General features: G+C 63.9%; 1 protein-coding gene across 1 annotated transcript; it reads left to right on the top strand.

Moving 5' to 3' along the window:
- Positions 1–1522: 1522 nt before the first annotated feature.
- On the top strand, positions 1523–8677 carry DCTN2 (dynactin subunit 2). Its single transcript, XM_080570589.1, has 14 exons — positions 1523–1614; positions 2156–2224; positions 4846–4942; positions 5050–5111; positions 6361–6459; positions 6542–6702; positions 6816–6963; positions 7048–7113; positions 7192–7230; positions 7530–7607; positions 7785–7856; positions 7971–8073; positions 8178–8269; positions 8356–8677. The coding sequence occupies exons 1-14, from the start codon at positions 1579–1581 to the stop codon at positions 8440–8442; spliced, it is 1209 nt and encodes a 402-aa protein (XP_080426715.1). The 5' UTR covers positions 1523–1578; the 3' UTR covers positions 8443–8677.
- The last annotated feature ends 7055 nt before the right edge of the window (positions 8678–15732 follow it).

The following is a 15732-nucleotide window of genomic DNA, read 5'->3' on the forward strand; positions in this document are numbered from 1 at the left end:
CCGTGTCCCCCCCGTGTCCCCCCCCGTGCCTCTCTACCCCCCCGTGCCCCCCCAAATGTCCCCGTGCCCCCCCATATGCTCCCCAATGTCCCCTTGTCCCCCCCCGTGTCCCCCACATGCCCCCAATGTCCCGTGCCCCCCCGTGCCCCCCTACCCCCCAGTGTCCCCCCCCCACGTCCCCCCAATGTCCCATCTCCCCCCATGTCCCCTTGTCCCCCCCCTTGTCCCCCCACCCCCCGTTTTCCCCAAATGTCCCCGTGCTCCATGTCCCCACCGTATCCCCCTAAAGCCAGCGTCCCCCCAATGTCCCCGTGACCCCCCCGTGCGCCCCCACCCCCATGAACCTCCCTACCCCCCGTGTCCCCCCAATGTCCCATGTCCCCCCAATGCCCCACCTCCCCCAATGTCCCTTACACCCCGTGTCCCCCAGTGTCCCCTTGTCCCCACCCATGTTCTCCCAGTGTCCCCCCAATGTCCCCATCTCCCCCCCGTGTCCCCTTACACCCCCATGGCCCCCCAAATACCCCGTGTCCCCCCAATGTCCCCATCTCCCCCAGTGTCCCCCCAATGTCCCCATGTCCCCCCAATGCCCCATCCCCCCCAGTGTCCCCTTACACCCCCGTGTCCCCCAATGTCCCCTTGTCCCCACTCGTGTCCCCCCAATGTCCCCATCTCCCCCCCGTGTCCCTTTACACCCCCATGGCCCCCCAATACCCCGTGTCCCCCAATGTCCCCATCTCCGCCAGTGTCCCCCAATGTCCCCATGTCCCCCAATGCCCCATCCCCCCCAGTGTCCCCTTACACCCGTGTCCCCCAGTGTCCCCTTGTCCCCACCCATGTTCTCCAGTGTCCCCCAATGTCCCATCTCCCCCCGTGTCCCCTTACACCCCCATGGCCCCCAATACCCCGTGTCCCCCCAATGTCCCCATCTCCCCAGTGTCCCCCCAATGTCCCCCTACCCTCCCGTGTCCCTTACACCCCCGTGTCCCCCCAATGTCCCCGTATCCCCCTAATGTCCCCTTACACCCCCACGTCCCCCGAATGTCCCCATGTCCCCCCGTGTCCCCCCCAATGTCCCGTGTCCCCCCATGTACCTCCCTACTCCTCCATGTCCCCCCAATGTCCCCGTGTCCCCCCAATGTCCCCCCACACCCCTGCGTCCCCCCAATGTTCCCCCACACCCCCGTGTCCCCCCAATGTCCCCCTGTCCCCCCATGTCCCCCCAACGTCCCCCCGTGTCCCCATGTCCCCTCGGGTCCCCCCGATGTCCCCATCTCCCCCCCCGTGTCCCCCCACTACCCCATGTCCCCCAAGTCCCCATCTCCCCAGTGTCCCCCCACCGCCCCCACGTTCCCCAGTGTCCCCTTACACCCCCGCGCCCCCCCAGTGTCCCCATATCCCCCCGTGTCCCCCCCGTGTCCCTCATGTCCCCCAGTGTCCCCCCAATGTCCCCCCCCCCCCGTGCCCCCCAACGTCCCCCCGCCCCCCCGCTCCTCCCGCGGACTCCATTTCCCAGCGTGCCCCGCGCCGCAGCTCTCGCGCGAGCGGCCCCGCCCGGCCCCGGCCCCCAGCCCCGCCATGGCCGACCCCAAGTACGCCGACCTGCCCGGCATCGTGAGTGCGGCGGGGGGACGGGGAGGTTTGGGGGGGGGGCGGGGGGCTGGGGGGGCGGACATGGGGCTGGGGGGGGGGCAGGGAGGCGTTTGGGGTCGGGGGGGCATGGGGCTGGGGGGGACATGGGGCTGGGGGGGTGTTTGGGGGGGACGGGAGGCTGGGGGGGCGGACATGGGGCTGGGGGGGGGGATGGGGTGTGTTTGGGGTGGGGGGGGCAGGGGGGTGTTGGGGGGGGGACAGGGGGTGTTTGGGGTGTGTGGGGGGACATGGGGTTGGGGGGGACAGGGGTGTGGGGGGGGACGACAGGGGGTGTTTGGGGGGGGGGGGTTGCCTGGTGGGCAGCAGGGCAAGGGGGGTACAGGGTGGGAAGTGGGGGCTTGGGGTTATGGGGGGTGTCCGGGAGAGCTGAGGAGTCCCTAGGGAGCTGGGGGGGGGGGAGGGGCAGAGGCACCATCGGAAGGCATTTTGGGGCAGTTTGGGGCGTTTTGGGGCCGTTTGATGAGAAAGGGGCGCCGACCAGCGGAGCCTTTTTGTGCCCCAGGCCAGGAACGAGCCTGATGTGTATGAGACCAGCGACCTCCCCGAGGATGACCAGGCCGAGTTCGAGGCGGTAAGGCTTCGGGGGGGGGGCGGGCCGTGAGGGGCAGGGCTGGGTGCCGGTGCCCCCCCCCCCCCGGTGGGTGTTGGAATTGGCTCCTGTCCCCGCGGTGCCGCGGCCCCGCCGCGGTCCCACTGGCCCTGTCCTGGCCTGGGATTGCTGCGGGGCAGCAAGGAGCGAGGGCAGGGCTCAGCACCGCGCCGGGGGGGGTGGTCCTGGTCCCCATCCCCAGTCTCTGTGTCCTGCCTAAGGGCAGGGGTGGCCAGCGCCACATCCCGGTGGCTTTGCTGGAGCAGCCGTGTCCAGCCGGTGGCACGTGGAGGGTGACGGGGGCTGCATTGCAGTGGCTCCCCGCCCCCCCCCCCCACAAAGTACCTCCCGGGAGCCCCAGGGTCCCACAGAGCCAGCCCCGTGCCTAAATCTGCCTCATCCTGGCCACGGCCACTCCCCGGGGAGCCCGCAGTGCCTGCTGGCCACCAGCTTCACCCGAGGGCTGGCGCGGGGTTGTGCACGCTGCTGGCCATCATCGGGGCTCGCAGCCCAAAGGGACAGCGGAGCCGGGCCCCCCGCTGCGCTCCTGGGGATCTGCGCGCCCGGCCTGTGCCTTGTGTCCCCCCCACCCCGTGCCACCTCCCTGATGTCACGCCGCGGATCCCGTGCTGCCTGCCGTCCCGCTGGGCTTTGCTCCAGGTGCTCGCGGGGGCCCGGACCCCGGAGGCGAGACCTTGCCCTTCCCCACCGTGCTGCCGTCGTCGCCCCCAAGGGACACGGGGATGTTGCTGCCCCGCCACGTGTGGGCTTCACATCTCAGAGCCGGGGCGTTCCAAGCACCCAAACCCCGATGCAGCAGGCTAGAAACCTCCGCAGGGCGCAGAGCTCCCCACCAAACCCAGGTCCCCGCAGGGGCAGCAGGGCAGGCTGGAGCGGGGTGTCTGCACCCCCAGTGGCGCCACTCGCCACGCCAACGGGGACCCCGGTGACAAAACGGTGCCTCGGACGTGCCCACCCCTGCCCCAGTGCGTCCCCCACCAGCTGCAGGCAGGAGGCGAAGGGTCCCCGGGGTTTTAATTGCTGTCATCTCCTCTCCCGGGAGCCGGCCCCGGCCCTCGCGCAGCTTCCTTCTGTTTCCTGCCTCTCGCGCACTGAACTGACCGGAGTTTTCCCCCCGCTCTTCCCTTCCCTGCTCCCCACCTTGCCCGGACACTAGTTTGCACAAGTAAGCCCGTTTGCCGCTTCTGGTTGTTGTTTTTTTTATTTATTTATTATTTTTTTTCTGCATGCCGTTTGGGGTTTGGTTTTTTGCATGGGGCACCCCGCAACCCGATGCTGAGCCCCACTAACACCGACTGCGACTGGGGCTGCTGCCGGCTGGGGCCGGGACGTGGCCGCGACCTGCTCCTGGCTGAGGACAGAGGGGAGGTGCTCAGCAGCCCTGGGGAGGGCCCCGGGGGCTGCCTTGGCCTCCAGCACCCACAGGGACCCCCTCCCCCCCAGTCCCCGCAACAGGGTCGTGGCCGGTGGTGCTGGCTGCTAAAGGGGGCACGGCTCGTGGAGCGCAGCCAGGGGCCATCCTCCTCCCCCTGGGAGCTGCAGGGACCCGCCAAGCGTTCGGCTTGGGAAAGGATGGGAAGAGAAGAGCTGGAGCTGGAGGGAGGAGGCTGGCGGAGTCGGGGCTCGGCTGCGTTACAGGCCCTCAGCTCCCCTCCGTCCCCAAAGGCTTTGCTGAGCCCTTGGAGCCCAGCCGCATCCTGCTCCCGTGCCACGAGCACTACCCTGTGTGCCTCGGGGTGCCCGGTGCCGGAGCCCAGCCTGCTGCTGCCCCTGTCGTTGCCCTCGCCTCCGTGCTGGTGGCCCCCCGTGTCCCACGTGGCTCCTGAGCCCTCGCGCAGGGCTGGCGGGCGGCCCTGGTGTCAGAGGGACGTGGGTGACGTCGGGCCACGCATGGGACAAACCTTCTAACGCCGTTTTTTCTCTTTCCTCTCCTCCTAACCTTGCTCTGACTTTCTCACCTCTGGGAAACGCAAGGAGCTGGTAAGAGCCCGTCCGTCGGCTGCCCTAACGCTCTGCTCTGCTCGTGGGCGCTTGCTGCCCCTCCCCGCAGCTGGAGCAGCCCCCCCAAAAACCTGCTGGAGCGCTGCCCCCGCTGCTCTCACCCCTTCTCCTCCATCTGTGCTGCGCCAGGGCTCCCTGCGAGTGCTTCAGGCCACGGCCGGGCGCAGGGGCAGGAGAGGGGAGCAGGCGGGGGGGTCCTCGGGGCCCCACTGCGTCGGAGGGCAAGGACCGCCCTGAGTCGCCGTCTGCGGCGAAGCCTTGGAGCGGGCTCGGAGGGGTCCAAGTCCCACAGGCTGCCAGCACCCCGGTGCCTGCGGGTGGTGGAAGCCCCTCACGGGGCTCCCAGCACCGCCAAAGGGTGCTGAGCCTCAGCGTGCCCCGCTGCCAGGCCCTCGTGGGGGTTTTCCTGCCCTGGGGGGGCTGTTCCCCATCCTGGGGGCAGTCGGGGAGGACGGGGCTGCGGCCGGCCCCGTTTCTGCCCATCCTAACCCCCAAAGGCTGCCAGGGCTGCAGAGAGACGGCAGCCCTGCTGCGAGACCCTCGTGTCCTCCTTTGTCCTTAGCGCTGTGTCCTGTGCGCAGGAGGAGCTCACCAGCACCAGCGTGGAGCACCTCATCATCAACCCCAACGCCGCCTTCGAGAAGTTCAAGGACAAGCGCCTGGGCACCGAGGGAGTGGGTGAGTGGGGAAGGGTGAGCTGCGGTGTCCCAGGTTGCCGAGGTGGCCCCAGGGATGGCACAGCCACCCTGGGTGTTTTGGGGTGACCCCCTGCTCTTCCCTTCCAGATTTCTCTGACCGCATCAGCAAGATGAGGACGACAGGCTACGAGGCTGGAGAGTACGAAATGGTGAGTCCAGAGCTCACGGGGACGTCCCCTCAGCGTGAGCTCGTCCCCAGGGACGTCCCTGCCCGGGGCCACGGCTCTGCCCAGGGCAGTGGCTCTGCCCACAGCCCCAAATCACACAGCAGAATCAATGTCAGATGGGTCGAGGTGGGCAGGGACCCCTCAGTCCTTGTGGTCCGACCCCCCGTGCAGCTGGGGCCATCTAGAGCTGGCTGCCCAGGACCACGTCCAGGTGGCTTTTGAATATCCCCACGGCCAGAGACTCCCCCGGCTCTCTGGGCGAGCTCTGCCTGTGCTCAGTCATCCTCACAGTGAAGAAGTTTTCCCTGGTGATCAGACAGAGCCGTCTGTGGTTTGGTTTGTGCCCCTCGCCTCTTGTCCTGTCCTTGGTCAGCGCTGCAAGGAGCCTGGCCCTGTCCTCGCGCCCTCCCTGCAGGTATTTACGCGGAGCTGAGATCCTCCCGGAGCCTTCTCTGCTCTCGCTGAGCAGCCCCAGCTCTCGTGGGAGAGATGCTCTCCTGAAGCCCAGGGCTGTGATCTTGCTTTTCGCCCCTGGCACCCCGAACTCCGTCGTTTCATGGTCACTGCAGCCAAGGCTGCCTCCGAGCTGTACACGTAGAGCCGGCAGCTCCTGGAGGACGTTTTTCTTAGGGAGCAAGAGCTCTCAATTCCCATGTGCTAGCAATCAGGCAGGGAATGCAGGAGAAAAACCACGGCTGAGTTAAGGACCTTGTGGTCAAACTAAAGTGTGAGTAGAAAATCCATAGTGGAAGATGTCCCAGCCCATTGCAGGGGCTTTGGAACCGGATGATCTTTAAAGGTCCCTTCCAGGCAAACCATTCTGTGATTCCCAGCAAGCCCCTCGGTGCTGGTGAGTGTGAGGTCCAGCCCAGCGCCTCTCCTTGTGGGCTCTCCTTACCCCTTGGCTGAGGAAGCTGCCATCAGCACACCCCAGGACCCTCCTGGACCACTGATGTCTGGCGGTGTTATCCCTCCAGCAGACAGATGGGGGTTGAAGTCCCCTGGGAGGACCGGGCCCTGCAAACGTGACGTTTCTCCTACCTATCTGTAGAGGGACGCAGCTACTTGGTTTTTCTGGTCGATTCCTTTCCTTGCACAGGCACGGGTACCGCCGAGGGGAGTTGGGTCCCGGTGTCCCAGCACTGCCAGGTCCCTGGTGCCGTGGGCAGGCCCCGAGTCCCCGTGACACCCCTCTCCTTTCCCTCTCCCCTCCCCTTTCATCTCTCTGCAGCTCGGTGAGGGCGTTGGTGCCAAAGAGACTCCTCAGCAGCGGTACCAGCGGCTGCAGCACGAGGTGCAGGAGCTGGTCCGGGAGGTGGAGCAGATCCAGGTGAGCACCACCCCTGCCGTTTGGCACCTGCGGGCAGATCGTCCCCGGGGGCTGACACTGCTGCCTGTCCCCCCCTGCACAGAGCGCGGTGAAGGAGTCGGCGGCCGAGGAGGAGCTGACGCCCATGGCCTTGGCCAGGCAGGTGGAGGGCCTGAAGCAGCAGCTGGTCTCCAGCCACCTGGAGAAGCTGCTGGGCCCTGCCGCAGCCATCGACTTCGCAGACCCCGAAGGCGCGCTGGCCAAGTGAGTGTGGGCTCGTGGCCGCAGCTTGGGAAGCGGGGGGCAGCAGGGGGAGGATGCCAGCATCCCCGCGAGGCGGTACCAGGGCAGCGTGCCCACCTTTTCCCCTCGCCCAGGCGCCTGTTGCAGCAGCTGGAGGTGGCGAAGTGCAAGAAGACAGTGGCAGGGAAGAGCCCCGCCAAGGCGCCAGCCCCCACCGGGGACACGCTCACTTTTGAGCTGTACTGGAGGCCAGAGCAGGACCAGTTCTCCCAGGCTGCCAAGGTGAGCGTGCGGAGGGGGAGTCACAGCGTTTGACCCCAAAATGGGCTGTCCTGCCCTCTCAGCCCTCGCTTCCCTCGTTTCCAGATTGCGGAGCTGGAGAAGCGGCTGGCACAGCTGGAGGCGATGGTGCGGTACGAGCCTGACAGCCAGGTAAGGAGCCAGGAGCTCCAGCCCTGCCACTCCCCTGCCCTCCATCCTGCCCCACTGATGTGATTTTCCTCCCCACAGAACCCGCTGTTGGTCGGGCTGAAGGGGACCAGCCTCGTGGTGAGTCCTAGAATCCTAGAATAGCCTGAGTTGGAAGGGACTCATGAAGACCCTTGGGTCGAACTCCTGGCTCCACACTAAGATTTAAACCATAAATCTGAGAGCGTTGTCCAAATGCTTCTCGAACACCAGCAGGCTTGAGGCCATGACCCCCTGCTTGGGGAGCCTGCTCCGCTGCTCGACCACCCTCTCAGCGAAGATTTTCTGTCCTAATACCCAGCCTGAACTTCCCCTGGTGCAGCTTTAAGCCGTTCCCTCATGCCCAGGCACCCCATACACACCCTGTTCTCCTTCCCCAGGAGACCGTGCAGATCCTCCAAGCCAAAGTGAACATCCTGGACGTGGCTGTGCTGGACCAAGTGGAGGCCCGGCTGCAGGTGAGGGCCTGAGGCGGAGGGAGGTGGGGATGAGTCCCGCAGCCCCCAGCCAGCACTGGGCCCGCTGGCCCCACCAGAGGATGGCATGGGGCCATGGGAGGGCACCCGCAGAGGCTATGAAATTGGGGTGGACCCTGCTGGATTTGGGGTGTCACATCTGCTTCCCCCCCTCCGCAGAGCGTCCTGGCGAAGGTGAACGAAATCGCCAAGCACAAGGCCGTTGTGCAAGACGCTGACACCCAGAGCAAGGTAAGAGCAGCAGGGAGGGCCCCCCAAAGCAACCACAGCATGGGGGGCTTATGCGGAATCGCCCTGCAGACTGTGCTTACGCCCTCCTTTCTTGCTTTCCGCCCCTTGCCCCAGATCCACCAGGTCTATGAGATGATGCAGCGCTGGGACCCCGTGGCCAGCAGCCTGCCCGATGTAGTGCAGCGACTGCTGACCCTCAGGGACCTGCACGAGCAAGGTGAGGGGCAAGGAATGGGGATGCTGGGGACAGTGGCGTGGCATGACAAGGGAGATACTGGGGTCTGGGGGCCCTCCAGTGCTGAGTTTTCACCTCCTTCCCAGCCACACAGTTTGGGCAGGTCCTTGTGCACCTGGACACCACGCAGCAGGAGATAGCTGGTGCTCTCAAGGACAACACCGTGCTGCTGGCAGAGGTGAGTCTCAGCAGCATGTGCTGGGGTGGGAGGGGTCCCCATCCTGTCCGCCCTGCTCAATCCCTTCCCCACTGACCCCCCTGCAGGTCCAGAAGACGATGAAGGAAAACCTGGCCATTGTAGAGGACAACTTTGCTGACATAGAAGCCCGCATCAAGCGGCTGCAAAAGTGAGAGCACCCTGGAGCACCTCCCTGAGCATCTGCATTCCCCCCCCCCCCGACATTGTGATCCCCTGGGAATCACTCCCTCTGCCTGCAAGTAGCAGTCCCTGTTTGTGTATAGCTGGCCGTGCTCCCCTGCGCAGAACGGGGCTGTGGAGGGGCCCTTCCCAGCCCCCCATTAGCACCCAGGGGTGGGTCACTGCTCCCCCAACCTGGATTTACCCCAATAAATGTCCTGGTTCAAAGCGTGTCCGTGCTGGCCTCTCCTTCGGGCTGCGGGACACGAGCAGGGCCCAGCTGGGCTGTTTGAAATGCAGCTTCTACTGCGCATGCAAGCCCTCCAAGCACCCCCAGCGTAGCTCCAGCTACACTTTTCTTACGCTTTTTTTTAGTTTAAAACCATTAGCCCTTGTCCTACCAGTGAAGAAATATTTCTCCTCAACACCTGCAGTACGTCGAAGACATCGTCGTGTGGGGCAACACAGGAGAGGATGCTTTTGAGAAAGGGGAGAAAATAATACAGCTTTGGACGGCTGCTTTCGTCCTGTTAAACAGAGTAAGGTGAAAGGATGGGCGCTGGAAATGCATTTTTTTAGGCATAAATTGGCAAGATGGATGTCATCAGGTCCCCATGGATGCGATCCATGGGGATCCAAGAAGCTGTGGACTTGCCAGCTAGCAAATGCTAACGGCTGTATAATGCCTGCATGGGTTAACAACCCTTCACCTCCCTCCTCTGCGCCCCTTGAGCTGAGGCTGTCGGGGTGTGTCCGGGCGGGGACATACCATATAAGGTCATATGGCGTCATCCCTCCTTTATGACGTCATCCCTCCTTTATGACGTCATCACCCGGACACTATATAAGGCCGCGCTCGCCCAGGCCGGGCCAGTGGCAGAGGCGACCTCTGCTGCTGCGCGGTGCTGGGAGCCGGTGTCTGCTGAGGGCTCAGAGGCTGCTGTCCCTCAGAGGCCCAGGCCGTGCGATCGCTGGTGGCTATTGCTGGCAGCGTTTGGCGAAACCGTCGATTTCGCATTCCTTAAGCCATGATCCGGGGTGGCGTGGGCCAGGGGCCTGTGGCGCGTGGTCGCCCCTTGCCCCGTCGGGGCCCAGCGCGACCCCCCAGCAGGCCTGTGCAGCAGGAGGAGCACAGGCAGGAGCTGGAGGCGCTGCGGGCCCAGCTGGAGGCGCTGCGGGCCCAGCTGGAGGCAGTGCGGGCCCAGCTGGAGGCCAAGCGTCTCCGCTCCCAGGAGCTGCAGCGCCGCTTTGCTGATGAAGCCCGTGAGATGAAGAAGAGGGCAGAGGAGCAGCGGCAGCTCCTGGCCAAGCAGCTACGCTCCAAATGCGAGCAGGAGCGGGCGCGGGAGCTGCAGCGGCTGTGGGAGCAGCTCCAGAAGCAGCAGGCAGCGGAGATCCGTCAGCTGCTGTGTGAGGGGAACACCAAGTGGTGCCAGGCTCAGCAGCTGCTCCAGCAGCAGTGGGACGAGGCCGTCCGCCAGGTGCGGGACCTGCAGCGGCAGCTGTTCAAGGTGCCCGTGAACCGTGGCCGGAGCGGCGGCAGCGAGGCCCGCGGCAAGCAGCAGGACGTCAACAGGCAGCTCTGCTGGCGGGCAGATAGCAAGCAGGCCGCCCAAATCCTGGACCTCCAGGAGAAGCTGCAGCTGCGGAGGAAACTCCCCTCTCAGTACATCCCGGAGAAGGCTGAGGGGGGGGCGCCTGCCTCCCACAACGGGGACAGGGCCGCGGCCCAGCACCGCCTGCAGAGTCTCCTGGGCACAGGAGCCACCAGGCCCGGCTCTTCGAAGAGCTCCGGTGCATCTGGTGCTGGTGGTGGAGAAGGGCAGCGGACAACCTGCTCGAGCTCAGAAGACGCTCACCTGCGGGGTGAAGGGCAGAGCAGCAGGAAATCTGTCAGAGACATTGGGGTTCAGGTCCCAGAGCAGCAAGAGGCCTGTCCACCTGGCAGCGGAGACAGCCCGTTCCTGGAGCAGCAGAAAGCGCAGCTGCAGAATGCCCTGAAGGACCTGGCCAGGCAATGGATGGTCCTTCAAGAGGAGACCTGCTTCCTGAAGAACGAGAGCTCCCTGGTGGAAGCGAGGGAGAAGGCGGGGAGGCTCAAGCAGGAGCTTGGTATGCTGGGCCTCCTTACCAAGAATCTGACAGAAAAAACCAGGAAGCTGAAAGAGCTTGCTGCAAAGTCTGGAAAGACTGCTGCAAAGACGGAGCAGGTCGACCAGCAGCAGAGAGGGCAATTGGAAACCGAGGCTGGGAAAAAACTTCAGCTGCAAAAGAAACTGGATCAGGAACGTTCAAGGCTGAAGAACAGGTACGAGGAGCTGAAAGTGTGTCTGACAGAGATGAGAAATGAAAAAGCCAGACGCGCGCAGGAAACTCCTCAGCTCCGCAGGCAGAAGGAGAGGATAGAGGAGATTCAATCTGAAAACGCTGCTCTGAAGCAGAAACTCGTGCAAGCGACAGAGCAGCGAAATGCTGCCGTTGGAGCAGCCAAACGTCTTCAAACGCTCCTGAAGGATCTCGACTGCAAATTGAAAGCCATGAGTCAACCGGCAGAAAGGACGCAACAACAGCAGCAGGACCACGAGGAAACAAAGCTAATGCTGCAGAAAAAAGAAGAGGAAGTTAAGCATTGGCAGAGGGCTTGGGCAGAGCTCAGAAGGACACGTGAGGAAGAGCTGCAAGCCTCTCGAGTGCAGCTGAGAGAATCAGAGCAGCAGTATCAGCACCAATGTCAACAATGTGAGCTGCTCTCTCAGCAACTTGAGCAAGAGAAAAGAAAAAAATCCAGCCCTATCGTCTCAGAACTACCCCAGGCAATGACACCTCCCACAGCACAGGCCTATGCAGAGCAGTCCCATGACCTCTGCAGCCATGAAGACAGCTCTGATGCTTCTGAGAAGGCAGCCAAAATCCTGGGATTCTACACAAGCAGCTCGGCATCTGATGCCACACGCGACGGTCCTGGGTGCTGCACTGTTTCAGATGAGGGCTCTGTAGGTGGGAACGGAGAGTCAGGAGCAGAGCATGTGTCCTTCGTCCCGCAGTCCCTGGGACAAGAATCACCAAAACTTCAAAGACTTGTAGCTCAACAGGGCCACCATCCTGTTGAGGGTCCTAATGAGCGCCCCGAAGCAGAGCTTCCTCATGCTCGGGGAGAATACGTTCACGTCTCTGGAGACGTGGACGAGCATGGCGGGTCTGTGAGGGAGCGGAAGCCTGTCAGAAGACGACTTTTCTCCCCTACTTCGACAGAAGTTTCAGACAGCAGCCAGGTGACAAGTTCAGAGCTATGTTATCCCCTGCAAGACAGTGATATCGAAATAAGTTCTTGCAGCAGAAGGGGAAGGAAGAAACAGAGACAGAATAAATCTTTTTGACCAAGGAATTTGTGTCTGTGTGGTGGTTTTACTTGGGTGGGCGGTCGAGTTCCACCTCAGCCGCTCTCTCACTCCCCCTCCTCAAAGAGAAAGGGGGGGAAAATACGACACAAAGGGCTCAAGGGTTGAGATAAGGAGGGGGAGATCGCTCAAAAATTATCGTGACGGGTAAAACAGACTCAGAGTGGGGAGAGAGTAAGATTTATTGCCTATTGCTAACAAGGTAGGGAAGTGAGAAACAAAGGAAAGAAACCAAAAACACCTTCCCCCCACCCCCCACACTAACATGAAACTGGGCCTCCATACACGTCGTGGTTGGTGGGGAGACGGACATTTCCCTAAGGAGAGCTCCCCCCTTCTCCCTCCCCTTCCATGGCTTTTATTGCTGAGCGTTACGTGGTCATATGGACTATCCCTTTGGTCTTTTGGGGTCAGCCGCCCCGGCGATGCCCCCTCCGCACCTCTTGCCCATGGTGGTGGGCAAGCCACTGGATTTGGGGCTGGGGGGTGGCAGAGGGAGGGCGCTGTGGGAGTCCTGGTGCTGTGCCAGCGCCGCTCAGCAGTAGACAAAACACATCGGTGCAATAGCAAGTCAGTTGTAGCCTAGCTACAAGTACAGAGCACAGCGCTGTATGGGCTGCTGTGGGGAAGGCTGAGGCCATCCCAGGCAGAGGCAGCCCACCAAACCCACCGTGGTGGGGACGGGATGACCAGGCAGGGTCTAGAGGGGTGGCTGGATCCCAACCGAAACAGTCGCCCGGGGGCTGGGAAGGATGGGGAAGGTGCTGGGTGGTGCGGTGGGAGCTCCTACGCTCACCCACCTCGGAGGAGCTCGGAGGGACGGTGGCGTCGGGGGGAGTCCTGCCGGGCCCCTCGCAGGGACCACCCGCCCAAAGACCCCGGCCACGCAAGTCCACGAGCAGGGAGGTGAAGGTGGAGGGGTTCAGAGGGGGTCACCCACGGCCTCGCACCCCGGGACGGCGGCAACCCACGGGTGCAGCCTTTGCGTGCCCGGAGCACCGGGGCAGAGCCGGCGGCACAGCAGCTCCGGAGCCAGCCCCGGCGCCGGTTCCTGGAGTGGGAACCGAGCTTCAAAGGGCTTGGGGCAGCCGCATCGGTCCGCCCCCACCCATGCCAGCTGCCCACGGGTGTCCCGGGCTCCTCGCATGACCGCAGCACGGCCGGGCTCGGCACCGGGCTCGGCACCAGGCTCGGCACCGGGCTGCCGCCGGCTTTGCCCGGGCAGAGCAGGGCGGAACGCGGGGGCTGCCCCCACGCATGACTCCCGGCCCCCTGTGGGGGCAGCTCCCAGCGCCGGGGAAGAGGGGCCCCGCACCCCACGGGGGGTGCTCTCCGGGTGGGCTCCCCCCTACCTGGGGACCCCAGGGAGCGCGGTCTCGGGGGATGGGGGGCGGACCCAGGCCCCACGCGTGACCACCGCCCCCCGTGGGACGGGAGCCCTACGGATGGGGACAGCCCACGGGGACCGGACCCATGCGGGGGTCGATGCCTCAGCCCCCCCTGCAGCGGGGGCGCCTCCCACGGCCCCTGCACCCACGCGGGACCCCGGCCCCCCTCGAGCCCCAGCCCCACGCGCTACGGGGAGCCCCCGTACCTGGATTTACCCCAGGAAATGTCCTGGTTCAAAGCGTGTCCGTGCTGGCCTCTCCTGCGGGAGGTGGCCGGTAGCGGGGCAGGCGCGCTCTGCCGCGGAGCGGGGGATCGAGGCGGGCAGGGCTTTTCTGCGGCGTCGAGGCCACCCGAAGCAGCCGAGGGAGCCGCTGGGACCCGGCAGCCATCGCGAGGGAGGCTGACGAGGCGTCGGCGGAGCCGGCAGCGTCCCCTCCCGGGCCTCCCTCGCGACGGGGAGGGAGCGGGGCGAGGCGCGGCCGTTGGCGCGGGCAGGTTGCGCTCGGGCAGGGCAGAGCGTTCCGCCGCGCTCCCGGGAACAGCTCAGCTACCGGCCGCCTACCTACGGGTAAACCGCCACAGTCATCACGAGGCGGAGAGCTCTTTTCAGACGCTCTGCGGCCGCCCAGACTGAGCGCCCGCTCAAACACGCGGCGCTTCAGGCGCTTCAGAAGGGTGGGCGCAGAAGTTTGCACGGCAGTGCGCGCAGGCAGGGCGAGCAGGGAGGGCGGACAGGGCAGAGTTTCCCCCCGCCCATAAGAACAACACCTTTAACGGCTGTCGACTGCTAGCTGGGCTGCGATGGTCTTCACCAGGCAGAGCGCTCTCTCTAGAGAGTCTGTGGCCACCCAGACTGACCGCCTGCTCAACAATGCGGCAGTTCAGGTCTCTGGGTGCAGGGACTGCCTGAGCCTGTTGCTGCCATCTGAGGGAGGCAGAGGCACCGTGTGTGTGAGGTGCGAGCAGGTGGATGACCTGGTCCGCCTGGTGGCAGAACTCAAAGAGGAGGTGGAGAGGTTGAGGGCTCTTAGGGAGCGTGAGCGGGAGATAGACTGGTGGAGCGACTCCCTGCAGGGCCTGAAGGAGAGGTACCGGGGTGAGACACCCCAAATAGGGATGGACCCCCTGCCCTGTTGCTGTCGGGCAGAGGGAGGGGACCTAGAAGTTGAGGAGGGATGGAGACAGGTCCCTGCTCGACCTTTCAGGCAACGCCCCCCCCTACCGGCCCCACCTTCCCAGGTGCCCTTACGTAACAGATTTGAGGCCCTGGAGCTTGAGAGACCGGTGGGTGAGGACGAGGTAGAAAGTCTACCCAGGAGGATGCCTAGGGTGAGGAAGCCGACTCCACGCCTCAAGACTGCCTCCACCAAGAAAGACAGAAGGGTGATCGTAGTAGGCGACTCCCTTCTCAGGGGAACAGAGGGCCCTATTTGTCGACCTGACCCTACCCGTAGGGAAGTCTGCTGCCTCCCTGGGGCCAGGGTCAGGGATGTTGCCAGGAAGCTTCCCAACCTGGTTCGCCCCTCTGACTACTACCCTCTTTTGATAGTCCAGGCTGGCAGTGATGATATTGATGAGAGAAGCCTGAAGGCTATCAAACGGGACTTTAGGGGACTGGGATGGTTAGTGGATGGAGCGGGAGTACAGGTGGTGTTTTCGTCTATCCCTGCAGTAGCAGGGAGGGGTACCGAGAGGACACGGAAAGCCCACCTGATTAACACGTGGCTCAGAGGCTGGTGCCAACACAGAAATGTTGGGTTTTTTGACCATGGGGCGCTTTACTCGGCACCCGGCCTGATGGCCGCAGACGGGTCCCTATCTCTAAGGGGAAAATGGATCCTAGCCCAGGAGCCGGCAGGGCTCGTTGAGAGGGCTTTAAACTAGGAAAGAAGGGGGATGGGGCTGAAAGAAGGCTTGTTGGAGCTGTGCCGGGGGGAACAATGGCAAAGCCGGGGAAGAAGGCAATGGCCCGACTGAAGTGCATCTACACTAATGCACACAGCATGGGTAACAAACAGGAGGAGCTAGAAGCCATCGTGCAGCGGGAAGGCTATGACTTGGTTGCCATCACGGACCACTCTCATGACTGGAGTGCTGCAATGTCTGGCTATAGGCTCTTCAGAAGGGACAGGCAGCACAGAAGGGGTGGTGGTGTGGCTCTCTATATTAGAGAGTGTTTTGACGTTGAGGAACTCGAGGCTGGGAATGATAAGGTTGAGTCCCTATGGGTTAGGATCAGAGGGAAGGCCAACAAGGCAAGCATCCTGGTGGGGGTCTGTTATAGACCACCGAACCAGGATGAGGAGACTGATGAGGAGTTCTACAGGCAGCTGGCAGAAAACGCAAAATCGTCAGCGCTTGTTCTCGTGGGGGACTTCAACTTGCCAGACATATCCTGGAAGCACAACACAGCCCAGAGAAAGCAGTCTAGGAGGTTTCTGGAGAGCGTGGAAGATAGCTTCCTGACGCAGCTGGTTAGAGAGCCTACCAGGGGAG

This window comes from Anser brachyrhynchus (genome assembly GCF_964034855.1).
Source record: "Anser brachyrhynchus genome assembly, chromosome: 29".
Lineage (NCBI taxonomy): Eukaryota > Metazoa > Chordata > Aves > Anseriformes > Anatidae > Anser > Anser brachyrhynchus.